The sequence below is a fragment of the Mirounga leonina genome, unplaced genomic scaffold (assembly GCF_011800145.1).
Source record: "Mirounga leonina isolate KUSES-001 unplaced genomic scaffold, KU_Mleo_1.0 Mir_154, whole genome shotgun sequence".
NCBI lineage: Eukaryota > Metazoa > Chordata > Mammalia > Carnivora > Phocidae > Mirounga > Mirounga leonina.
In genome coordinates, this window is record NW_023270389.1 from 31,094,600 (window position 1) to 31,121,555 (window position 26,956).

Sequence of the window (26,956 nt, forward strand, 5' to 3'; positions counted from 1 at the left end):
ACTCGATCCCAGGACTCTGGGACCATGACCTGAGCCGAAGGCAGTCGCTTAACCAACTGAGCCACCCAGGCGCCCTCTAATTTTTCTATCAGAAAGTCAGACATTAAATAATTAGAATGTGGTAATTATCTTAGCAATTTCCCTCAATGTTAGTCTTTATATTTTAAAAAAAGTTCCTATAAGCCTCCGGAAGAAAAAAAGTTAAAAACCTTTAACATTTAACTAATAGTCTGCAAAAATTCTAAGTACTATATTATTAACCATGTTCGAGGAAAACATGTTCATACAATCACTTTAAGAATTTCCTATACATTCCTGTATGCCAGGCTTTAATTCTAATAACATCATTAGGCAACTTGCTCAAAAAAAATCTTTGTGTTTGAATTGCAGGCATTTGTTTTTCATTTATTCCTTCAAATAAGAGAAATAATGCCAAAATCAGTAGATATTACACCTTTGATAAAAAATAAATAGAAGAAACATTTCATGGTTTACATTATGTCAAAAAATTTAGTTTGCATTACTTAACACATGTTTATAAAAATACGTACTTTGTTTTTTTTAAATTGTTTTATATAACAAGATAAAAATAGGCAAAACAGAGGTCTGAATATGCAAAAGCCTTTAAAAATCAGAGAAGAAAAAAACTGCTTAATTCAGACGCTTAAGGGAAATTTAAAAAGCAATACAGAAACATTTAAATGAGAAAAAGCATACAGTAAAAATAAAATGAATTCTCTATAACCTTTCTAAAGGATTATGAAATCACAGTCATATGGAAATTAGTATTTGTTTTCAATGAAGTAGAGAAAATAATAATATACTAATATAGACTGATCTATATATTTCCAAAGAAATATCAAAGCATATGGGTTAGTACCAGAAATATTAAAAAGAAGAGTGTGTGAACAGTCATTGTTGTCAGGGCGATAACCCAATTACGTATCAAGTTCAGTCACGTACAGGTAATAACAATAGGGCTCTTTGTGCATTATAGCTTTAGGTCACTAACACAATTCTCAACAGAATAATAAAGACTGGTGCTATTGGTACTGTTTCTTTTCACCCCCATCTTAATCCCTCTGAGACCAATTACGTTATATCAGCCTCCCAGATATACCCAATTTCCATCTACCCAAGGACACATTTTAGCACCCCAAAGTGGGTCTAATACATTAAAGTACACTATATTTTGGAGCTTTAGATATTTATACAAAATGATTAGGCGTATCCAACTTGTACACCAAAGCGTCACTAGTGATTGACTTGGGGGTAAGAGGGAAAAGGGGAAAAAAAAGCAGTCTTACACAGATATAAGGTAATGTAATTTCTATATTTCACAACTGAAGATCATTCAGTGTGTCTTTTGAAAACTGTGAAAGTCTTACAGAAAGTTACATGGTTTTATAGGATCCCACAGGATATGTGAAATATAGGGCACCGTTTTGGATTCATGTCTTCAAGGAGCAAGTCCCCAGTGTCACTTCAGAAGCATAAGTGAACAAAGGGCCTACTTAAATATATTTTTTAAACAAAAATGGAACATTCAAAGCTTAAAGATCTAATCTTATATGGCAACTCTAAGTAAGGTGGTCAATTGACATTATAAGTGATATGAATATCTAACTTACTAAACCCATTTTTAAGAAGGAAAATCAAATATTATTAACTGTTTGAGATAACATCCAATGTTAAGTTAATCTTAATAAATAATGGCACAGTTACATATTTATTATTATAAACAGTCTCATCTCACTTAGCACTGGATTACATGATTATAAGGAGTACAGAAATATTTGTGAAAACAGATTTAGCGCCAAACATTAATTGTGTCATTTAATTTAACATCTCTCATTTAAATATTCTTGGGATAGTGTATTAGGAAGAATCTTCCAGTACCAATTAAAATAACATTGGTTAATTTCAACTAACAACTCCAGGAATTTATATAGTTCTATTAAAATTTGTGAATCTAGCAATTATAAAATAGAACTATTTAGACTGCTCAAATAAAAAAGCTTACTAAAGCTTAGTTTAACTTCAAAATATGCAAAAATAATCTGTACCTGACACTTTCAGTTTTTCCCTTATATACACAAAGTAGTTCTTTTATGACTAAAACAAAGGTCATGTTTTTGTTACTGACTCAAATTTCATGATAAGCTTCTTTAAACATATTCTGAATTTATTTTTCTTTTAAAGATTTTATTTTTATTTATTTGAGAGAGAGAGAGTGATAGAGCGCATGAGGCAGGGGGAGTGGCAGGCAGAGGGAGAAGCAGATTCCCTGCTGAGCAGGGAGCCCGATGTGGGACTCGATCCCAGGACCCTGAGATCGTGACCTGAACCAAAGGCAGACGCTTAACCAACTGAGCCACCCAGGCGCCCCTAGTGCTAGAAATTCTTAATTAATGCATTTAAGTAAAGCAGCGGGCTGCACCACTAAACTATTTCTGGGAAGGTGGAAAGATAGAACAAAACCCTCCCCTCCTGCCTTCCATTTCTCTTAAAAAAAAAAAGGGGGGGGGGAGATTAAGGTAAAAAGACGTTTGTTATTTGTGAGGTAAAAGTTTATGAGAGTTCATTCATTCTCCATTAGTTCTTTGATTGGATGTGACCTTTTAGGTTGATATTTAAGAAGATAATTGTGTACTTGAGAAGTAGTCCCAGTCATTGACTTTAATAAAAACAGATACCTTTCTATCTGTGAGCTGGAAATATAAAGTGACAAAATGAACATATTTAATGCACAAGAGAAGCATTAAATAATTTGAAAATTGATTACTGGTGCAATAATTCTATTTCCCAAATTACATTTTGGTTTCTCCAGAAATAAAATGAAGATGACCTACTGAATTAGCAAGTTCTCAAAAATATAATTAGAAGACATCCACAGATACTGTGTCCTACAAAAGTTTTTCTTATTTACAATGAACTTGAAATGACCCCTAAACAGATAAGTATCTGCTATGGCAACCAGTTCAGATCAACAAGCACTGCTATAATAAAGCTGACTTCACTGAAGAGCTTTTAACCTTCTCACTAATGCGCTATAGGTGCTGAATTTCTTTTTCACACAATTCATTGTTTTTTCAAATCCTCAGTTTAATTTCTCCTTATTTTCTCAAACCAAGATCACCCTATTCTCCCCTACTTATTTCCATTTTTCACTTCCATCTACAAACCCTTGACTCAACTTTTCAGTTTCCATTCAAACTTCTCTGTTCAAATCTAAAATGAAGACAAATCTGCCAAAAACAACCACCAAGGTACAGTTCTGCTCAATCTTTCTCATGTCTTCTCTATTTAAATTAGGAATTTTTTACAATAAATAAAAAGTACTGAAAGAGAATCTATATTCTGCAGGATGTTAATGCTCAGATTTTCAAAAAATATGTTGACTAAAAAAGACCCAGTATAAAGTTGCATTCTGTACTTTCTAAATAATTGTCAATATAACTATATACTGGGTTTATTTTTCAACTTAAGAGTCATGAGATAATTTAGTGAACAACAGTGAAAATGCATACTTTTTTTTTTAAAAGATTTTATTTATTTGACAGAGAGAGAGAGAGCACAAGCGGGGGGAGGGCGGCAGGCAGAGAGAGAGGGAGAAGGAGGCTCCTCAATGAGCAGGGAGCCCGATGCAGGGCTCGATCCCAGGACCCCGGGATCATGACCTGAGCCGAAGGCAGACGCTTAACTGACTGAGCCACCCAGGCGCCCTGAAAATGCATACTTTTGATGACCACTCCTGTGACTCTCAAGGAAATTAAATACTGAAACTGAAGGAAAAAATCTGTTTGTCTTATTTTCCAGTAAATGGACCCTGGGCATTCCGGAAATGACACTGCTTGCTGATCAGAATGGAAAGTCATATAGTGGGTAATATCATTAAAATAAAATTATCATAGCTTCTGCCTTTTTGGGTAATTTTCTACCTTTCCTGAATGGAGAGTTCTTTGGAGAAGTTTCCCTCATTCATTCAATTGCCAAATAATTGGTGCATTTATTTGTTTTTTTCATTCATTACTTTAATCTCACTCTTTCACTTCCTCATTCCCTCAATCAATCACTGAACTTTTTTAATATGCCAGGCCCTAGAGATACACAGATAAAAAGCAGTTACTGTTCCTCAGGGGCAGGAGCTAGACAGGGGTGAGAGAGGTGTGTGTGTGTGTGGGGGGGTGTGTGTGTATAAAGAAACAAGTGCCACGCAGTGTACTGCCAAGGTGTGGGGTCGGGGGGATATGGGGAGAGAAGAAAGGGGAGCAGGATAACTTCATGCAGAAGATGATGCCCAAGCTTTTCTTCGAAGAGAGAAGTTTGCCTGGTAAAGAACAGGGGAAGGGATGTTTCAGAGAGAGGAAACAGCATCCATAAAATCACAGAAATTCACGGAAATTTTAGTAGAACGTATACTGGTAGAATGAGGGAAAGAAGAGGGTCTCCTGAGATCCATAAGTCTGGAGAGATAAGCTTGGATCAGATTACAAGGGGCCTTTTGAGTCATAATTCCTTGTACATAGTAAATGTTCAATAAATGTCGGCTTCACAGATGTTAATTTCACAATCACTAATGATACCAATTTTAATTAAACTTAAGAGATATCTAAGGAAAAATACCTATCTTTCAAACTCAAGATATTTAGGGTTAAGTACAGTAGTTCCCCACTGATATATGGAGGAGATCATTACTGGAAAAAGAAAGAATACTGAACACCCAAAGATACTGTCATAAACAAAAATATTTTACTAAACTACAAAATATACGTATCTTAGTATCGTTCCTGTACAGCTGACATATTTCAATCTAGAATCCTAATCATTTGTACATAATAACAATAATAGCATAATTCAAAAGGAAAGATTTGACATACAGGGTTATTTCTCCAAAGGACACTATTTCTCATTTTTGGTCTGTAATGCTTAAGTGTATCTATGTTTTTTAGGATATAAGAAATAAAAAAAACTCCCAAGCTTTTAAACTCTGAGTTCTTCTAACTGGAATGACTATACCTAGAAATAAATCTTATAGAGTTCCTTATTCCTATTGATCAAGGCTGGTTGGGGGCATAGCCACTATGTTCATGAAATGTTCCCTTCCAAACCTCTTTGGGCAGTAGCCTTAAAAATTTAGCAGTAGCTAACTCAATTTGATAAGCTTTCAAACAGATATTTAGTGGAACATTAATTTGCTTAAATTTTTTCATTCTTCAAACAGTTACAGAGACTGCTACCATTTTTGCTGTGAAATCGACACTTAGTGAAAGTTTGCTATTTAAAAACTTTATACTTCACTTTTCATTGTTTCCTGTCTTCTGCCATGCTAAAAAATCAAATGGCAATTTGAACTCTGAAAAGACTGAAAAAGCTTACTATGTAAGGAAATATTTAAGATACCCTTAAAGTATGGCAGCATCAGGTTTTTGCTTCCATAAATTCTGAATAATTATTTTACAAACAGAGTTCCTGCTTAAGGAGAGAAAATACTTATTAGCACATCTGCATTTCAAAGCTCTTGTTCTGAGAACTTTTCTACATAACCGAACAGATTAAAGTTACCATTATTAGTCTGTATTTTTCATACCTCGTTTCTTTCATAAGATTTAGTTTCCATGTTTACCTAGTTGTAGAGCCTTCGATTTCCCCACAGCACAAGGACAGATTTTTACCAATATGAGGAGCTGTTCCTCATATTGGTAAAAATCCTGTCTTTATTGGAGAGTACGCCATAGAACACGTTTTGCTTTGTATCTGTTTTCGAAGCTGGTAACTCTATAGAGTGAAGTAAAAAGTGGAATCTTACTTTCCTCTCCCAACTCTAAGACCTTCTATCTGGGCCAGACTTTGATATTTGCCCCTTGGCTGAGAATCCGCATATCCAACTTCACACTTAGCTGCAGTGAAGTAGCCCTGCAGGCAGGCCGACTTCAACGAACCACTAGTGGTATCATCATTAAAATCCTGCTGAAGGTCACCATGGTAACCGCCTGCTGAGGCTTCGCTGCTGCACTCGGCATCTCCTAATCAGCTACCATGTGAAATGCAAATTCAGACAGTCTGAAAATTAGTCAAGAAGAATAGGGGATGAGGATGCAGATATGTGAAATATTCATGCGCTTCATGGAAAAAAGAAGACAGCATGAATGACACAACAAAGAGCGGCCCCTGACATTCTTGCCATCATTTTGCATTATTGTTCACACCCTACTGTATTTCCAGGCCTGGAGTTCTGAAGTTGGTTTTGTGAAATGCCATATTTATATTCTATACCCAAAATAGTAATTAAAAATGGCTAACATAATAGCATTAACATCAAATAAAGATAATACTTCTAAATTATCGTCACTGCCTTATGAGAGTTTATTTTAATTACCTGAATACAAAGGCTATGAAACAAACAACAACAACAACAACAACAAAAACCCAGGCACCATTGATTATTAGTATCAAAACCACAGGAAAAAAAGGTACTTATAACATTCTAGGGCCTCAAGTGCTCTACATATGGTAAAAATTCTTTAGAGATATTTATTATTCAAGTTACACTGACTCAATTTTCCTTATATAAGACTCAAACCGATTGCTATTCATTTCAAGATAGAAAGAGTGACAAGACTACCTAATAACTGAATGTTATAATTGTTTTATATTTTTCCTTTGCTCCTTGCCATCTCCCTTGGGCAAAAAATCTGTTGCTCGTGAGAGGGTGAGATGTCCTAACTCAAGACAGTGTTTTCTCTGGGTAGATTCCCCAGTAAGCTTTCCAAAAAGAGTTATGTGAACACATTTAGTTAACCCAAGATACTGCTGTTCTGCCTACCTCCACCTTAAATACTGGCAAAATTAAATACTGGGCTAAAATGGGAGATGTTTTGTTCAATAAAAAACCGTTTGTTGGGTAGAGCCAAAACAACTCATTTCAATGGGTTACCAAAGCAAGCAAGGATTCAGACTCAGATTTTAATACAGGAGAGTCTTCTAAAATTTTCAATCCCATCCAATATATGTTTTAACATGTCTGCTAATGATAACCTCAAAACATTTCCCACAGGAATCGGATTACAACAGTGAGGTGGTGACGGGGCAGGCGTGGTCAAGGGAGGGAGGATAAAGCTGAAAGAACGAGGTTGAGAGACACACAGCTAAGAGATGGAAGTTTCACACTTTGGAAAACACGGATGAGAGGGAAGTTCTGCAAAGCAGAAAGTTATAATGGTTGTTCTGAGGCTGTGAGAATGAGGAGTGGCCTTATTAAGAAGGGCACCAAGACACGCTGGTCAACTCGAGCTGGGGTCTGAGCATCAATTTTGCCCTTTGCCGTGTTCAGGAGGCTGCAAAGTCAGCTCTCCTTCTCCTCACACCTAGGAAGTGACCAATTTCACACCACATGCTGTGCTGTGCTCTGCTCCACATTAGGAACTGCAGAGTCAACTCTTTAAACAGTAAGTCTCCAAGAGAAGGGAAACAGAATGAAAAGTGCTATTTCTGCCACCATACTCATCATTTGTGTTTCTGGACAGAAAAAAAAAATTCTTAATAAAATGCAAACGTTAGCAAAATGAACAACAGACAAACACATGGACTGAAAAATGACTTACTTCCTCTGAATAGTGATCTGAAGGAAGAGGTGGGTAGTCACACTGTTCTATCTTCTTACACAGCGAGTACAAATTCATTTTGTCACCATAGAAAGGACTCTGTAACGCAGCCATCTGTAAAATGCTCCCAATGAAACTGATATAGCTACATGGTAACTTTTAAAGGTGATTTCATCAAGTATATTACACTCGGGTAGAAAATAATTACAAATACTTTAAATAAAGTTATCTGGGCATTTTGATTGTTATGAGTATTCCTTTCTGAGAATTATTCAGTAAGTTCTAAAAATCTTACTTCAATTTTTGGGGGTTTTTTTCAATATTTAAAATTCTCTAAAAGGGAGAAATGGTTAGCACATATTTACATATACATATATATATATATGTATATGTATATGACATAAAGTAACATTAAGAAAAAGAACACAGAGTGACGTAAAACTCTTTGTGAATATAATGCCATAAAAACAAGTAATATATCTCATGACTAAACAGACATCGCTGGTATACATCAACCATGCAATGGTCAAAATATCACTAAAATGAAACAGAAATTGAAAATGAATTATAATCTAAGCCATGGTTTAGGGAGTAGAATGTATAGCGTTTTATACAACATGACCGTTTCTGGAGGGAAGGGTTATTTTGAGATTAAAAAAGTCTTCTCAATCTGAATGTTGTAACTGACCCTCAAGTGGTTTACAATGAACTAGAACTTCTTTTCTTTTGATAATGCCTCAAAAACACTGAATATGTTCAAAAGCTCTCTGAGTCATAGCCGCTATTTCAAGGCATCCGAATGAGATTTCTATGCAGAAAAAAAAAAAAAAGACTCAAAGAATGATCAACTTTAAAAAAGACATTATTGAATTTAAATTTATTTTAAGACAAGGTTCTAACTTGACATTTAAAGTGCAAGCAAGTACTGTGGTAAGCAGGGTTACAAACGAAAAAATTCAATTTAAAATGTTCGCATCCTGTTCAAAACCTTCTAAATCTTTGAACCGCAGCGGCAAGAATACAACACGGATGTGAGGCTGCCCCAAAGTCAGTCACCCTTTTCTACATGTGCTAATAAGTTTGATTTTGGAAGGACAATGTGTACATTCCCCAGACAGGCAGAGTGTGTGTGAAACACGCTAGTCCATGCTGTGCTACTCAGTGAGCGTCAGTGGGGACAGGACAAGCTGAAAATGGCTCTCATCTGTCTTCTGGTGCTCCAGACAGAGCTTTAACTCCTTCAGAGCCTTAAACGAGGAGGGGACGGCATTGGAAGTCAAACCTGCGAAGTAGCCTGGCACAGTTTTACTTAGCCTACATTTTATATGAAACCTATATAAACCTATATGAAACCACCTCGGGAATGGCTGTTCCACATGAGGAGAGAAAAGTAAAAACAATACAAATGGCCCTAAACATGTAAAACCCTCCATCCGAGAGGAAATTTCTAGAAGAGGAGCTATCAGTAATAAAACATTTTTGTTTTGTTTTGTTTAAAATGCAAGTACACTTTATGACAGAGTATTATAAAGGCCACTTTAAAAAATACACTGTATACATAAACTATAGTCTTTCCATATTTGCAAAAACCCTACGTAAATGTACATATATTCATTATCATAGGCTAGGAGTTCATTATAGTACTTTTGTCTCAATACTGCAGAGTGTTAAAAAAAAAAAAAAAATCTGAATGTCCCCTAAGGAGTTAAAACAGGAATAGTATATTTTCATGCATCTCCTGCTTTGACAGATGAAAAATGTCAACTGTCCTGTTTTTATTTTCAAGCTTTTGCACTATTCATCTGGTTCATTAGTGCATCTCGATGCTGCCCCTGACAGCTGCTCGCCCTCTCCTCCCAGCAGCTGAATTTTTCAGGCTAATTTGATCCTCCACACTGAGACGATCACTAGAATGATTGACTTGCTCCCTGACCTCCAGGGTCTGACTTTCCTGATTAGTATTCTGGGGGTGTCGGAGGGACGAAAGCCCACTGTCTGTCTTCGGGGCTGGTGGCAGCTCTCTTTTTTTTTGAACTGTAAGCCACCAACCTACAACCCTGTAAGGATGCAATTGCTGCGCTGAACAATAAAGGAAATGTGTAAAACCTACTTTTCCATGTAAAGGTCCGTGTAGCAAAAGCACAGCATCTTGATTTTAATTAGTAAAGTCTACTTTGTTGCATATCAATTAAAACTGTACTGCTAGTTTTTTTTTTTTTTTGAGGTTTCAGGAATATTTGAAAGTCTAATTTTCTGAGTTTAAAATACATTTTCAAAAAAGCTTCCTACTCCTTCATTGTTAATAGTAAATTCTTGGAGGGATATTAATATAAAATGTCCATGAGAGGTTGTGGCCAATTTTTTAAGGCTAAGTTGCTGGGTATTTCTATTAGCACTATATTGAAACATAACTGGAAGGAGACAGAACATAAAGACAAATTAAATCTTTCGAAAAATTTTAGTTCTTCCACATGACTTGCATAGAGGAACTGAGAAAATTCACTGAGATGAAAACTAATGTTTTCATGATAAATACTTTAACTCAAAATCATCCATAACACATAAAACTCATGGATGTAGGAGTGTCCAAGGAAATAATTTCTATTTTGGTGATCATTTTAAATACACATAAAAATGGGACACTGCCTCTCAAAGGCAAATCCAGAATGTGAAGAATTATTTCAGTTTAGACATAAGAATCCAGTAGCCCTAAAAGAATTTGCAAACTTCTCAAAAAACATTTATTACCTTAACTGAACTTTTTCTTTTTCATTGCTAAATTTCATCTTGTTAGTGCAAATCAATTTGTTGTTTACTTTCAGGTGTTTAAAGGAAAATGCCACTTTGATAATATTAGACTATGGCCTGAGGAACCTAATGTTACCTAAATAAATATGAAATATTTAAAAATGTACAAAGGGACTTTTAAACATTATAGTAATTTAATATAATCAAATCAATTCTTTTCAGCATTGTATCAAATTAGTAACAGAATGTAATATAGGGAGCATAATCTCTTTTAATCTCATGTGCATACCTAAAAACATGTTTTGTCATATCACTAATTCATAAAAATTATCCTACAGGTGTTATTTAAGAACATTTAAAAATCTGTTCTTTTAAAGTGGCCATTAGTGACTTTACTAGCAAGAACAAAATAAATAATCTCAGGTTCCTTAAATTAAGGAAATCTGTAAACCATAATATAATAATTAAAGATCATGATACACGTTAAAAAAAAAAAACAAAACCCTTCTAATGCTCTACTTCCAAGTAATGGTTGGGGAATTAAAATAGCTGATCTCATGATATATTTCATTTAAGTCAGGAGGACAGGAAACACAAAATATAGAGTAAGAAATACATTGGTTTCTATCTATCCACTTTAGATTTCTTTTGTATACATTAAAACATGAAAATGATTCCATGTATTATTTTCCTTCATTTTATTTTATAGTTACTCAGATGTAGACTAACCTTTAATTAGCAGCTGACTTAAAGCCTGTATCACCAGGAAAATTACCATTGGATTAAAAAATAAATTTACATAAGTCACTAGTTGTGAGTGCTTTTTGATACCATTACTCTATAACATGGATGTAAAATGTGCTTTTATATAATATGCCTTTTTTTCTACCCATCCAAATTACCGCACTGAAATATTTGTTAGAGGATACACCTAGATGATTCCATTTTCCTTTGATAAATTATCACCAGTAGAACAGGAGAGAGAGAATTTCACTAAGCTTTACCAATACAACTGTTACTCATGGAAGTGAAATTAAGTGGTAACCTAGAAAAATTATCTATTTACCTACTATCCTTGAAGCTAAATTACTCTATGTAAGAGCAAAAGAAATATTGAAAAAGATATTTACCATGCTTTCATGTTTTAAATCCATTCCATTATACCTCTCCTGCTATGCATGGATAAGCAAGTTATTTTACAATTGTTCAAATGTACATTTTTATAAATAAGATATGCAGGATAACATCATATTAATATTAAAAACATTTTTTAAAATAAAATTCTCACTAAAAGGAAACAATTTAAAAATATTTAGAAGAAGTAAATATGCAGGAATGTATAGTTACCATTACAAAAGCAGTTACTAAGTCAAGAAATTAACCCTTCCTAATTAAAAAGCTAATTCTTAAACACCATCCAGAAAAAAATAAGTGTATACTATAAGGACAGAGGAAATATATTACAGTAACTAAAAATACATCAATATGTGGACTTTATCAACATTACCTACCTCATATAGTAGACAACCAAGAGACCAGATATCAGATTTGAAGTTGTATCCATTTTCATGTATTCTCTCTGGAGACATGTAATAAGGTGTACCCACTGCAAAAAACAAACCAAACAAAACAAGAGGAGTATAAAAATGAAGATGCAGCTGTGGTAAGAAATTTTACACACAATATTCTAGATTAAAATATGTCACCAAAATCATTCATTAGAATCAGGAAATTGTTTTTGTGAATACTTAAAACTATTTCATTTCTTCTATTCCCTGACCCTTAAGCAGCACATCGACATCCATCCTATATTAAAAAGGGTGTGGTGAGTTTGTGGTGGGTTAAACTTTTGATCAATTCAGGGAGAATCTCGGGAGCTTAACTAAAGGAAAAACAAGGAATTCTAACATGAAATCTACTTAAGTGGTTCACATTGGCTTCATTTCTTTATTTGAAAAAATATGACTTGCATACCCCAAGCAATTAAGAATGATCATATAATCATTTAAATATAAACATTAATTTATAACAATTCGGTAGTGTGTATAAATAAACCATGCTCATTAGCTTTAACAGAAGCATTCCTTAGAACACAGTCGTAGTTCTTAAAATTAAGAGTGATATAATCATTAACCTTCCATATCCTACTTACTACCATTTTAGAAAGAATACAACAGAGTTTTGTACATCAAAGGGTTATATAATAACATATGTTAAAGGTCAGTGACATTCTGGAAAAATGTCTGAGTAATACTACTGAGACTCTTTTAAAGACAAGATACTCTAGATAATTTTTATTTTTGTTTCTTTTGATGTGCTTATACTTGTTTCCCTTTTTTATGGCCATTTTAGAAAAAGCTAACATAATAAATGATAACATAATAAATTAATATTTATTAAATATTTTAAAATAGGCAAAGCATGTATGTTATATTTTGAAGGGTAAAAACACTTAAGTGGCTTTCAAAGTGAGTATCTTAAAATTTCAAATTTAGATGGCTACTTCACCACCATTATTAGCCTAAGACTTTTTGCCAAATAGACAAAGTTTGAGAACAATATTTTGGAATTTTACTTGCCTGAGGCAAAACCTACCAAGATTATGCTGCTACTCACAGAGAGAAGGGCGTTCTCCTTTTTCTATTAATTTTCAAGAACTCCCCAGATATTTAGTGTAAATCTTAATGAGACTGTAACTCCCAGTACTGAACTGCGAACACGAAGAGTCACACCAATAATCAAAGCATTATCCTCAACGGCAGGACTCAGTTTTCCAAAAGAATAAGGTTGTAACCTAATAGTTGTGTATGACAACTGAAGGTGAAACATCACGAACCGTGTATTCACAAGATATCCCATCTATACTGGAATCCACTTTTACTAATAACGGGGACAGTCCTAGTCAGAATGTACAAAAGAGAAGTATTTATGGAAGTGAAGAAGTGAAGAAAGAACAGGCACACAGGAGGATAAAATAAATTTAAATAAAATATGAACTATTCACGTAGGCAATTAGTAAGACAAACCTTAAGAAACAAATTATTTCAGTGTAGCATTTACTCTGAAGACGGGTAAATCTGCCATTCCCTGTCAGGGTCAGAAAAGCCAAGAAACTTTCAGAAATAGCTAGGATTTTAAACAATCTGAACTGTTACTTGGTAAAATAAACACAAGCTCTCTAGCTTTGGGAGTTCCAACCACTTCCCTTGTAGTTTGCGTACACAACACCGATTACTGGAGGTATTTACACCCTTTCTCCATTTAAGGAAGGGTGGTGGGTACAGCTGGAATAGTCAGGGGGCTCTGCACAGGCTCTTGGTTTCAGGACATAAAGCAAGTGACTGGCAGTGAGGAATGTGCAGAGAGAGGCTTCACGGAATCCACAGGGGGCAACTGAAAACACTGAGGCTTAAAGGTTCAGAGTTTACCAAAAGCAAAGGTAATTTTAACCAGTAGCTCTGGGAAACCTGCTGATACATTAGGGGTTTGATATGAGTGTGAAAGATTGATGATAGGGAAAAAGAAGAACAAATGCTAGCATTTTACAGAGATTAGCCCCAGCATAACACCTTAACTGCAACACAACTGAACTCATGGATGACCCGCAACTGAAGGAAGCAGAGGAAAAGAATGATCAGGAATTCCACTAAGCTAAACTTATAACGTGAAAAATTTTAATGTGAAGAAAAGCCTTTTCTAGCGAGCTGCTAGAGGTCATTACAAAGAGGGGTTAACGCTGCTACTGTAAACTCAGACACTGATTCTTCTTCATATTATAAATAACAAACTTCCTTATGCTAAATATGCATATTTTATTTTAATATTTAAATTATACAAATCTTGAATGTATATTAAAATATAAATCTAAGGATGCTACTCACCTTTTTGACTGACACATTTCCAAAAGAGTCATTATGTAGGAAAAGGAGAAAGTTTGTATCCTGCACTACAATTATTAATTGGATCGATTCATAATTAACTGCTGAGCACGGCGTAAGAGGGAGTTTCCACTTGCTCCCTCTTACATGATCCCTAAAGTGCGCCTCCGCTGTGGACACGGGCTCTTCGGCTGACTGACACAGAGCAGAGAGGTTGAGCCCCATCACATAAACGGGCTTGTCCTTCCTCTCTACCTAGTAGAGAGGTCGAAAAGTTTAAATTGCTCAGGAAAATCTGAAATACATTTAAATGCAGTGATAGGTCTGCCACATTTCAAACTTAATGGATATATAATTATTTCCTAAAAGTTTTTTTTTAAACCCATGACAGCTGTGTCTATTATTACTACTGCCTCAAGAATGTTGTGACTTCTTTTAACAGCTGTACAAGGGAGAGTTGTAGAGTGATATGATTAGACATTAAAACAATCATGCAAATTACTATGTACTGAGGGACATGGAGACGGCAGGTTGTGTAATTTCACTAATCTTTCGAGAATTTATGGCTGTACCTAAAATGGGAATGTATTTTACTATAGCAGATATTTATGCCATTTTAACCTCCTGATATGCATGAAAGTGAGTAAGAAATGGATGATAACATCACTAAAAAACAGAGAAAGAATGATATCAGGGGAAAACTGCTAACAACTGAAAATGCTATCTGACCTTTCTTTAAAATTTACTGACAATCATTCAAATATAAACAAATTTTAATTGCATTAATCGACTTATTCTAGCTATATGAGAAAAGTTTTACACTGTGTATACTCTATTAACAACAAATACATTCTAAAATTTATCCTGAACAAAAAGAAGATTGATTTTCAGAAGTTCTACATTATGTTTAAGAGAGTCAAAAAATTCTGCTAACATGCTATTAAGGAATATATGACTAAATTAATTAATAACTTCCCTTTTATCAGAACAAGTCATATGCAGACTTTTTTCAACATTCAGTAGCACAATTTCTTTTTTTTTTTTTTTAAAGATTTTATTTATTTATTTGAGACAGAGAGAATGAGAGAGACAGAGAGCACATGAGAGGGGGGAGGGTCAGAGGGAGAAGCAGGCTCCCCGCGAGCAGGGAGCCCGGAGCCCGATGCGGGACTCGATCCCGGGACTCCAGGATCATGACCTGAGCCGAAGGCAGTCGTTTAACCAACTGAGCCACCCAGGCGCCCCAGTAGCACAATTTCTGCAAAGACTTGAATTAAGAAAAACAATAGCACTACCGAGGCATCTGTTTATATGGTTAGAGTGGGTTACTGTTTTTTTTTGTTTGTTTCATTTTGTTTTAAACAAGGAAGGCAGAGCAAAACCAGTCAAAGGTCAAACACTCTGTTTCACAACTTACCTCACTAACTAAGACCACTTAACTTCTCTTTTTGTTCACTTTCCTCACCTCTAAGATGCAGGGATGAGAAAGAGATGATTTCTGACATCATTTTGCTCTAAATTCTGCAGCACTCATAAAAACCCTACAAAAATCCATATGGAAAGTGAAATGGAAAGAAGTAATATATTCCTTTTTAAAACTATTACATAAGACAGCTGAGCGAAGTGTTTTAAGCCAGAGAGTACAAACAGGCAAATTCAGTTTAGAAATGTTGCTTTTTCTCTCTTAGAATTAAAGCAAACTGCAGAAAAGAAGCTTTGAACCTGCCTTGTTGGGAACTTTAAAAGGACATGAGTCACCTTATACCTCAGTTTGATTTAAAAAAAAAAAATACAGATACACACAACTTCGGGCAATAAGAATTAATTTTCATTCTCTCCTTCATACTCTTCAGTCCAGAAATTATGTTGGCAGACTTCAAAGAGAGAACCCCAATGTATTTAATTTTAAGGAGGTTAATACAGAATGGCTGAGCGGTAGACTAATATTTTTTCTGCAAAAGACAATTCTAAAATAAAATTTGTCATATTTTAAATGCACCTGATGACATTTAAGAGCTTTAATAATGCGGACGGAGAAAAACCCAGGAAATTGTATTGTTACTGTTAGTCAGCTCTAGGCACTGTGTTAAATGCACTGCATATATTATCTGGCTGAACTTTTAACAAATGTTTAGCGGGTCCCTACTACAGGGCACAGACTGTTCTAGGTGCTGGGGAGATAGAAGTAAACAGAGTAAGTCCTGACCTCATGGGGCTCATGCACTAGTGAAATGAGGACTACTATGTAGCCTCAGGAGATGTTACTACTGTTACCTTGTTTTAGTGTCCAAATCTTTTTTTTTTTTTAAGATTTTATTTATGTATTTGACAGAGCGAGACACAGTGAGAGAGGGAACACAAGCAGGGGGAGTGGGAGAGGGAGAAGCAGGCTTCCCGCAGAGCAGGGAGCCCGATGCGGGACTCGATCCCAGGACCCTGGGATCATGACCTGAGCCGAAGGCAGATGCTTAACAACTGAGCCAGCCAGGCGCCCCTCTACTGTTACCTTGTTTTAGAGAAGAGGCTTTGGGAGTTCAGCTAATTTGCCAGAGATCACAAAATGGGTAAATTGTGGACTTAGAATTCAAACCAGGTAGTTCTGTCCCTTGCATTTAAATAGACGGTTATTCCATTAAAACTCTCTACTGTGAAATATAACTAAACAATAACAATAACAATAACAAAATTCTGTATCCTTCCAAATTAAGAAACAGAGAAATCTTCTAAAAGTCAGGATGTACATATGAAAAGCCAGGAATAAGGGCCTGGGCTCAATGGGCTCCATGTGGAAATTATGCTCTTTGCAGCTACTCTGTTTTAAATACATACTCATTACAGTTGACAGAGAGGTTAAATGTGCACGGTTTAAAATTAGATAATAGCTTCTTCCTGGAGCCATTACTTAAGTCTAGAAAGGGCTGAAAGTTAAAAATAAATCAGTGCAAGTAGCCTATAGCACTGACTGAACATATGCTGCCTTTCCGGCCCCAACCCACCTTGGACTATGACAGGGAATAAGCCAAAGAAAGCTCCACAGAGAGGTGCTAGGGAAAGGTGTGGGGAAAACCAGTATGTGACCACAGGTGGCACTTGGCACCAAAAATGAAACTGTTTTAATGCCTGGTTCAGGAACACTAATTTCCCAAGTTGAAATCAGAAGCTATATCACACTTGGAAATAGTGTGGGGAACATGAATTGTACACTCAAGAGACTCCAGTGTGAAAATGCTGATATCTGGTTTGAGTGATGGCCATGCATTTACTCTTCTGGTAATATCACAAAATCTGAGAACCATTTGTCTCATTGTGGAAGGTAAAGAGGGTTCAAACAATCTTATAACAACAACAAAAACAACAATTTCCCCCCAAGGGGTTTCAAATATTATCTAGCACAAGGATCAGTATCAGAGAGTCCTAGTTTTGTTTTTTGGGGTTTTTTTAATCTATGCCATTTTCAGGATGTACAACAAACACACGTAATAGCTAAAGTCACACACGTACATGCAAAAAGAAAATTCTCCATCTTTCCTCTTCGGGGGGACATTATGAAAACAAGTAAAATGGAAATTGAAACATTATTAATCTAACTATTCTCATTTTTCTCCTTTCCAGCAGTCAGACAGGAAACACTTCATTGTGTATAATAAATGCAACTCTGATGCAAACAGATTTGCTTAAATAGCAGCTAACTACCCCCAATTACTTATATACACCTTTGGAGTATATAATGTGTTTAGATTTTATAGAAGATTAGCTTTTCTAATTAAGTACTGTTAAGATTACTTTTTATCTCCTATATTCTAGTCCGTGAAGGAGTAAACCACTCAAGAAGCAGGACTGGAACTCAGGAGAGAAGTCCCTTGAGAATTAAATAAACTTTTGTTAAAACACACACACACATAAAACAAAACAAAAAAGTGCCAATAAACTAACAATAACGACAGAGAGAACTTGTCTGCAAAATTTGTATTATGCCAAGTATGGTATATTCTTCCCTAAAAAGCAAATTTATATCACAATGCAATAAAACACCTATGAAGTTTATAATAAAAATGTGAAATTTTAATGTCAAAGTATCTGTCCAAAAAAGAAAGTGCTTAGTTTAATGCAAACTTTCATTAAACCTGACTTTTAAACAACTTCACTTTATGAAGTCTTTAAAGGAGGACAGAACAAACTCTCCATAAAGTCTACTTAAATAGTGGTAAGCAAAATTCTGTCCCCCATAACCTTTGCCCTCTGGTGCCATACCTGTATATGCTATGTTACCTGGAGAAAGTGACTTTGCAGATGTAAGATTATGGGTTTTAAAATAGAGATTATCCTAGATTATCAGAGGGAATGGGTAGGAGAGATCTGAAGTGTGAGAGGAATTCTACCCACCATTGTTGGCTGTAGAGATGGAAAAAAAGGGTTTAAGCCACTAAATTTATAGTAGTTTATTAGGACAGTAATAGAAAACAAATACAAATGTGTTAATGATTCATGCATTGCGTGGGAGAGTGGAACATTCAATTCAATGTGCTGAGAACCAGTTATGTACCAAGAACTACACTAGGCAATGGGGGGCTAAAGAGAGAAGCATATATGGTTTGAAAAATGTTTGACCCCTAAAAGCTTACTGGATTATTTTGGGATGGGATGAGTTATGTTTTGGGGAGTTTTTTAGAGGGGGAGGGAAGTAGAAGCCAATACATTTACCATAAGAAGAGTAAAAGAATAAATTGTGGTCTTTTGTAATTTAAATGAATTCTGGCTTGTTCATTAATTGATATGACACTAATCTAGGTAACCAAACTACCTTAATGTTGAATTAGAGATATAACAATAGAAAACAGTTCATGTGCTACGTGGCACTTAACCCATAGCTGGTATTTGAACCTTGATTAAGTAATAGTTGTTATTATAAATTTTTTAAATTGACCAAAATAAGGTCCCTGTCACAAATACATCCAGCAGGGATTAACTACAGAGTTACTGATCAAGAGAAACATCACTAGGGATCAATACTCTGGTAAACCTCATGAATTATTCTGATTTTAAAAATAATTTCTCTAAAAGAAAAATAATCCTAATCCCAATCCTAATAATAATCTCTGTTCAGAATTTCCTTTTAGGATGATTAAAATTCCCTAAGGCTATCTACGGCTACTTCTTCATTCACCACTACCACACATTCCCATTGAGAGAGTTAATTATGCTTTAGTTGCAACAGCAACAAATATATCACAAAAATAAACAAGTAGGGAAAAAATACAAAACAAACAATAGAAAAAATAAATCAGGTAATTTTTGCTTCATCTCATGGCCATGGACAATGCTCACATTTATTATTTCTGGTTCTCCTCTTCCTTAACACATGGAAGTTATGCTACCCCTTGAGATAGGTAAGGTCGTGAGACTTGTTTTGGACAATAAAACATGAATGGGCATAATCTGTGTTACAAAGAAGTAGAATGGGTTTAATTCAGAGCCAGGAAGTGATTGGCCATGTTCTTTTACCCTCATAAGATCACAAAAACTTATGTTGATATGAAGATAACTCAAGACTGAAGCTGCCTGAAATGCCAAGTTGCCACATGGAGAGAGGGTAGCTACCCTAGAGAGCCACACGAGGCCCACAATGGACTTCGGGTGACCAGACAGAATACACTTTAGTGCCAAGCAACTGAGATTTTGGTATTGTTCCTTACTGCAGCATAATCTAACCCACACTATTACTAATATACTCAGTTAAATCCATCTTCTGATGTGTAGCCTGTCTCTATGCCCATTCATTATTTAATCAATGCTTATTATCTATTATGTGCAATGCCCTCTTCTAGGTGTTTGGAACACATCAGGAAACCAAAAACACAAAGATCCCTTTCTTCATAAAGGTTAAATTTTAGCTGGAGGAGAGAGACAAAAAGTACAAAGCATAACAAATAAATTATATAGCATACTGGAAGATAAGAAGTCCTAATGAGAAAAGAAAAATTATACAAAGTAAGGATCAGGAATTCTAGGGATGGAAGAGGAGCGGAAGTCAGGTTCAGTATTAGAGAATCTCAGTTTCCTACTTTATAACAGCCACTCTACCTAGTTACAGAACATTGAGGAACAAGGAGAAAATGTGCTTTAAAACTGCTTGTAAATTATACATTGCTATATACATATTCGTTCTTACTGCTGTTGCTATTTCATAGCAGTAGAGGATTCCTCTGGGTCATTATTACAGGAAATAAGGGTAGTATGATATGATTTTACTAAAAATCATGTATTTGGGATACATAAAAATTATTATGTGTATTCTGCTGTATTTTTAAATATTCAAAGGTAAAGATACTTGATCCCTTGGCAAGTTGCCTCTGGGTCAGAATATCTGCTGAAAAAAGAATTTAGAGTAAGTTAAGAAAGAGTGTAAAAGAAGTATATTCTGTGTTTTGTGATGTGAGAAAAATGTACCCTGATTGCCATGTTCCTATTTCACAGGTTTTGGTCCAACTGTAGTTTTCAGTTAGAAAAGCCACTTCCTTAGAAATATTACCCAAAGTTGCTGGTAGACAGAATGGCTGTAAAGAAAGACCTCAATATTCTAGAGGTCTATTTCCTGTTTATTTCTGAATCTTGGAGCATCAAGAGCAGTCAAGTCCAGGAGAGAGGGCAAACTCTGCTCTCATATGTGAATTCCTAGACAATGTACAGAACAGAACAAGGTAATTGTAGACGGAAATAAAAACAACAAATAAAACATTAATAGAGTAGGAGAACATGCCACAAGGTACTGATATGGTGAAAAAATCAGTTTTGTTGGGAAAGTAAGCCCAGAGTAGGAAGCCACAGACCCACTCACTATCTCCTAGGTACAGTCCATTTACCTCTCTGTGCCTTAGTTCTTAGGACTCTAGAATGGGAATAATCCATACCCACAGCTCACATATCTTGGGAAGGGTCTTAGGGAATGGAAGGATTTGCAAATTGTACAGAACCACCATGCATATTACTACCCACCTCCAGAAACACAGAGAACACTGTAAATGACTAATTTATGATAGATCAACTGACCTAATAACCAAACAGCAAGTCAGGAGAATGTCTAAAAGTAGGTAGAAAAAGGGGAATCTGTCTTTAAGTAAATGGAACAGCATGAAAACACTGTAGGGGTGCCTGGGTAGCTCAGTCAGTTAAGCATCTGCCTTCAGCTCAGGTCATGATCTCAGGGTCTTGGGATCAAGCCCACAGCGGGCTCCCTGCTCAGCAGGGAGTCTGCTTCTTCCTCTCCCTCTGCTCCTCTCCCCAGCTTGTGCTCATGCACTCTCTCTCTCAAAATAAATAAATAAAATCATAAAAAAAAAAAAAAAAGAAAGCATTGTAAACACAGTGTTTTCCAAACTGCAGGTCATTACCAATTAATGAGCTGTAAAATAATTTAGTGGGTTGCAACTAGCATTATTTTCAGTAAAATAAAATAGAACAGACAATATAGTCATAATGTAAAGCACTGTTACATGAAACTTTTGCTTCAATTATATATGGTTATGTTCCTGTGGGGTCACAATGCTGCTGGGTCATTGTCAAGAAGTGTAAAAGCCACTTACCTAGACTGTAAAGAAGTTTGAGCCAAGGGAGACAGATGTGTCCTGAATTAAATTTTAAGATATTGACATATATATATATATATAGGCATATATATAGAGAGAGACATACATATATATATATATATATATGTATGTATAGGATTTTCTAAGACACCTATAACATTTATAAGGTTGACAATATAAAAAAAAAAATGGCAAGATTCACAGGGATATACATAATCTTACAATTAGTCTCCCTAGTAACACCCTCTGTCCAAATCAATACAAAAGCACTAAATGAAAATCTGACTTAACATAAATTCATGTACCAAAAAAAAAAGGAGGAGGGGGACAAAAACAAAGGAACTGTCTAGATCATAGATTATAGGCAGTGACGAACTTTCTGTTCTACGGGCTAATGAGTTCATGCGGTATCTCTGCTCAGTTTTGGGTAGCACATCCTAAGAGGCTCTCAGAGACAAAGGAAGGCAACCACCGGACACAGAAGAACCTGAAAACAGCAGACAATACTGGGCATGATTATCCTGAAGGAGACGAAAGAGGCTCATGGCTGCAGTCTTCACAGCATATCGTGTTGCTCTCCAACTACAGCCTTGCAGAAGCTCGCCACGGCACTTGGAATGAGATGTGAACTTTTCCCACATCTGCCTAAGACCCTTCCTTCACCCCGCTCCAGCAAACTTTCTACAGACAGAGCTGATCCTGTGTGTGCCCCTTTGTGTAAACTGCCCTTCAGTCAGCCTGAGACACTGTTCCCTAGGTCCTGTGTAGCTGGTTCTTCTGCATCCTGACCTCAGTTCAAACATCACCTCCTCACCGAGGCCTTATCTGACCATTGTCCCTTCTAACATAATTCTCCTCCTAGTCACGCTCTGTCACATGGCTAACAAATAAAAAAACGAAGACATAAGATGATTATCTATTCCCTCCCCCAACAAGATAAGATCTGTGAAGATGGCTGGTCTTGTTTGGGCTTGTTCCTGGTCCCTAGAATAGCACATGCATAAGAAAGGTACTAAAACTAACAGAACAATAAACAGTACATAAATTCCTTCTCCTTCTTCCCCTCTTCCTTTTTCTACATCCAACACCACCTTCATGTTCACCTAAGCAAATTAACAGCACATTACGGTGAACAAAAACACCTTTATGTTCATGTATTATTAGAGATAATTGTATTATTAGAGATTAGGGCACAACATAGAATAGTTATTATCCACATTTCTATTTTTATAAATTGGCAACTGAAAAGTGAGAAAAGTTAATAAATGGCTTGATCAAAGTCCTACAGTACAAAGGACATGTAAATCCAGATGTCTTCCATTTTCTCCAAAACATCATGCTATTTCTCACATTCAGAACAAAGCAAGAGGAAAAACATGGCTGGCACATGAGGGAGGGCTGTGTAGTCAATGGCAAAAATGGAAAGTAGAAGACCTCAAACTCTAGAGGACCCTGACTACTCAGCTAAGGACTTTGCATGATATTCTTAAGGCAACAGGGAACCATCAAGGATTTGGGGGAAAGTGACATAATCAGATGCTCTCTTTTAGGAAGATAACTCTGCTGGGAATATATACAGTTGATTTTTTAAAAATACTAGAAACAAGGGAGAATATTTTCCCAGTTTAAACATAAAGTCACTATGGATTAAGGAAGAGGGAACAGAAAAGAGACTGTGATTCAAAGTATGTGGTGGGAGCAGGGAGGGAGTAGAAGGAAAAGTGAAGGCCTCTGAGAATTTTTTTTCTATGCTGAGGATTTAAACATTGTTTGAACATCCAGCAACATCAGATTTTATTTTTAAGCCTATTCCTTGTTGACATACTTTTAATTAAGAAAAATAGTTCTGAAAACACTACAAATGTGACCACCTGTACAACTTTATTCACTACAAAAAATGTGAGAACTATAGATTCTATTGCATGTTGATTTGTTATCACGAAATGAAATAATACAAATAAGTAATGCAAAATGAATAGACAATTGAAAAATTCAAAGGCTTGCCAATCTTTTAAGGATTGTTAAAAATACAAAAATTTTGGAGTATGGGTTCCTAATAGGGAATCAAAATAAGTAAAAACAGTATCCTTTACTTCATTTCTGAATAGTAATATATATTTTGGAAAAAAGAAAATGTAAGTGTAAAATTGTAGCAAGGTGTTTTTAAAATCCTATTAATTTTTACCTTTTTGAACTAAATTCCTAAAAACATCTTCTTTACAAACTTAAATGAAATTGGGCTCCAAGATCAACTTCATTTAACGTAAACTGAACTACATACAGATCTCACTTATTTGTAGTTTCATTAAAATTTAGACCTTCTCTGAGGATAATTCATGCCCTAAGATATTATTCTTAGTAAAATCAGAAAACAAATCAACACAGAATAAAATCTATAATTTTATCATATTTTCTATAAGCAAAATAAATTTGTATAGGTGCCACATTTTCAATTGCTTTTTGTAACCAAGTCTTAGAAGTAATCTTACAATTTGCTCTTAAAAATACATGACAATAACATATGAGGGTAATAATTCTTTAAAAGTAACATAAGTCAACAAACATAGTCTATGTCAGGTTTTATATCCTTGTTATTTTATACATATTCTTGATTGGCAGACAATTTTTCCCAATCCTTCTCAATAGGTTTTCTATTGGGTCCACCTAGCCATGGTAGGCCAGAGTTCAATCTTTAATTCTTGATGTTCACTACAGTTTGCTTACTGAACTTCAGTTTCAGACCATCAAAATCTACACTTCACAGAAAAGACAAGCAGGAATAAAAGAAATTTTCTTATTTTAAGAATTTTTTTTTTTCAAAATAATATGGGAAAAAATACTTGTGAAAGAAATTATTTCCCTACCGATTCATCCATCACAGAAAGTGTCTCGTTGCCACTTCCTCACTGGCTGCGCTACAGGGAGTGTCTCAGAATGTTCTGTAATTATGTGCATCCCCGTTTATTTTATGTACCCACACACATATATACTTACATATATAACATAAAACCCACATGACCCTAAATAAACTGATTTAGATAAAACCTGATATTACAGAATTTCTTAATGAATTTACTCTCCATATCACATAATTTGGACTAACACATTACCTAAACTTGAAGATGCATGTTTGTCAACCCTGTTTAGAACTTTTGTACAGGGCAGTGGCAGGCAAGCTAAAGAAGTCCATTTCCAAAACCATTACAATCTTAGTTTCATTTGCTGGATAATTCAGGTGACTACAATATGCTCAGAGTGACAGTCTGCAAAGCAGCATTTAAAAAAATACACGTGTGTGCATGAGCATGGGTATGTACAGATGTGCGTGTGTGTGTGTGTGTCTGTAAGTGTGACAGCATTTCTAGGTAAACAAGTGACAGAATGTTGTTAAGACATTCAGGTGAGTAACAAAGTGAAAACATGTTACTTTTACTGTGAGAAATGACAATGACATGGAATAGTCTACGTTTTCTTCATAGAAATCTATTATTCGCATTGTAAGAGTTGTAACTTCCAAATAAAGCTTGTGAAAGTGCTACTAAAATTTATGCATTTCTTATAGACCTTCCTATCAAATCTTCTTAACCAGAAAAATTTGTAATGCTTTCTAAAAATAAATGTAAAGTGAAAGGGTAACAAGACAGTATTACTACTCAACATCAGTTGTAACTTTATTTTCTTAAAATAGTTGACAAAATTAAAACTCTGCAAAAAGGGTAAAGTATTGTCTTTCTATCACTCTTTAACCCAGGATCCAATATTTTGTCATTCAGCAAATAGTGATCAGGTGCCTACATAATGTGCCAGATACTGTTCTAGACATAAAAAAAATTAAATGACAGGTTCAAGGTCACACAGAGTCTTACTTAACAAAGCCAGAAAAACTTAAAAAAGTCTAGTCAAGCAATTCAGAGGCTCATTTCACTACTGTACTATTTAGTGTAACTCACTTATTCTTCACCAGGCCATTTTAAAGTTTTTTATTTCACATTTAAACACAATTTTATAAAAAAAAAAAAATTAATGGTTTTCAATGAAATTATGACACCAAAGATGGGGCACCATTAAAGTCAACTTATTTTATCTTCTTATTTTATTTTGGTTGTTACCGTTTCATCTGTTTTATATTTACAAGAAATGTGATTTCAAGAGTATTAAGAGAAGCTCTGTCACTCTCCTTAGGTTATTTGATTTAAAAATTATTTCTTCCTAGTAATTTCTATTGTTTGAAGTGGACAACTTTCCATCGTTAATATAATGTTGTAATAGCTACATTCAGTTCTATCTTATTTTTTTATTTTTTTAAGATTTTGTTTATTTATTTGACAGAGTGAGAGACAGCGAGAGAGGGAACACAAGCAGGAGGAGTGGGAGAGGGAGAAGCAGGCTTCCCACTGAGCAGGGAGCCCGATGCGGGGCTCGATCCCAGGACCCTGGGACCACGACCTGAGCCGAAGGCAGACGCTCAACGACTGAGCCACCCAGGTGCCCCTCAGTTCTATTTTAGATATAAGGGACACTGCCATATTATTAGTTCTAGAATGAATAAACTGCAGATATCTTCTATGTAATTTAGGGGAATATTTTTATCATTAGTTGTAGACCATCTTTAGGTTTTCCCCTCTGCAGTAATCACAACTATACGTGTTGTTTTAATAAATAAACATTTACAAATTTCTATGGTATTTTTAAATAGTCAGATGAAGTCCTCTTTCAAGATATGGTTTAATCATCATCATATCTCCATATTATCTCAATATTGTTAAATGAAGATTAGCATTTTTTTTTCCCAAATGTCTACCTGCGGTCAAATTAAGAGAAGGAGCCAACTGTCAGGTGAATGGACACATTATGTCTACTAGAGAGCGACAGGGATCGACTCAGGATCTGATGATTTTAAAAATAGTTGTCTTTAGAACTAAGAGCTGGCATATAATTAGTACATCCTTTATGCTGTTTTTCACCACACATGCACACATGCACGCACACACGCACGCACACAATAACTGAGTGAAATTATACTGTGTCTCTTACCTAAAGAATGTGCAGCTGTGGTTTTGGAGCTGAAAAACCGACCAAGCCCAAGATCCCCAAGTTTGACCACTCCAGTGGCTGTAATGAACACATTAGCTGGTTTTATATC

General features: G+C 35.3%; 1 protein-coding gene across 3 annotated transcripts in view; it reads right to left on the reverse strand.

Annotated features, from left to right (window-relative positions):
• The window catches only part of NEK7 (NIMA related kinase 7), a 165,196-nt gene that overhangs the window by 13,175 nt on the left and 125,065 nt on the right, over positions 1 to 26,956 (reverse strand). For 2 of the 3 annotated variants that reach the window (XM_035010389.1, XM_035010390.1), the window contains 3 exons: positions 26,848 to 26,955; positions 11,864 to 11,958; positions 7,605 to 7,760 (listed from right to left, as the gene is read on the reverse strand). In XM_035010389.1, the coding sequence (XP_034866280.1) occupies positions 7,605 to 7,760; positions 11,864 to 11,958; positions 26,848 to 26,955 (359 nt within the window). The remainder of the gene's footprint in view (positions 1 to 7,604; positions 7,761 to 11,863; positions 11,959 to 26,847; position 26,956) is intronic. The other variant, XM_035010391.1, reaches the window with a different exon arrangement.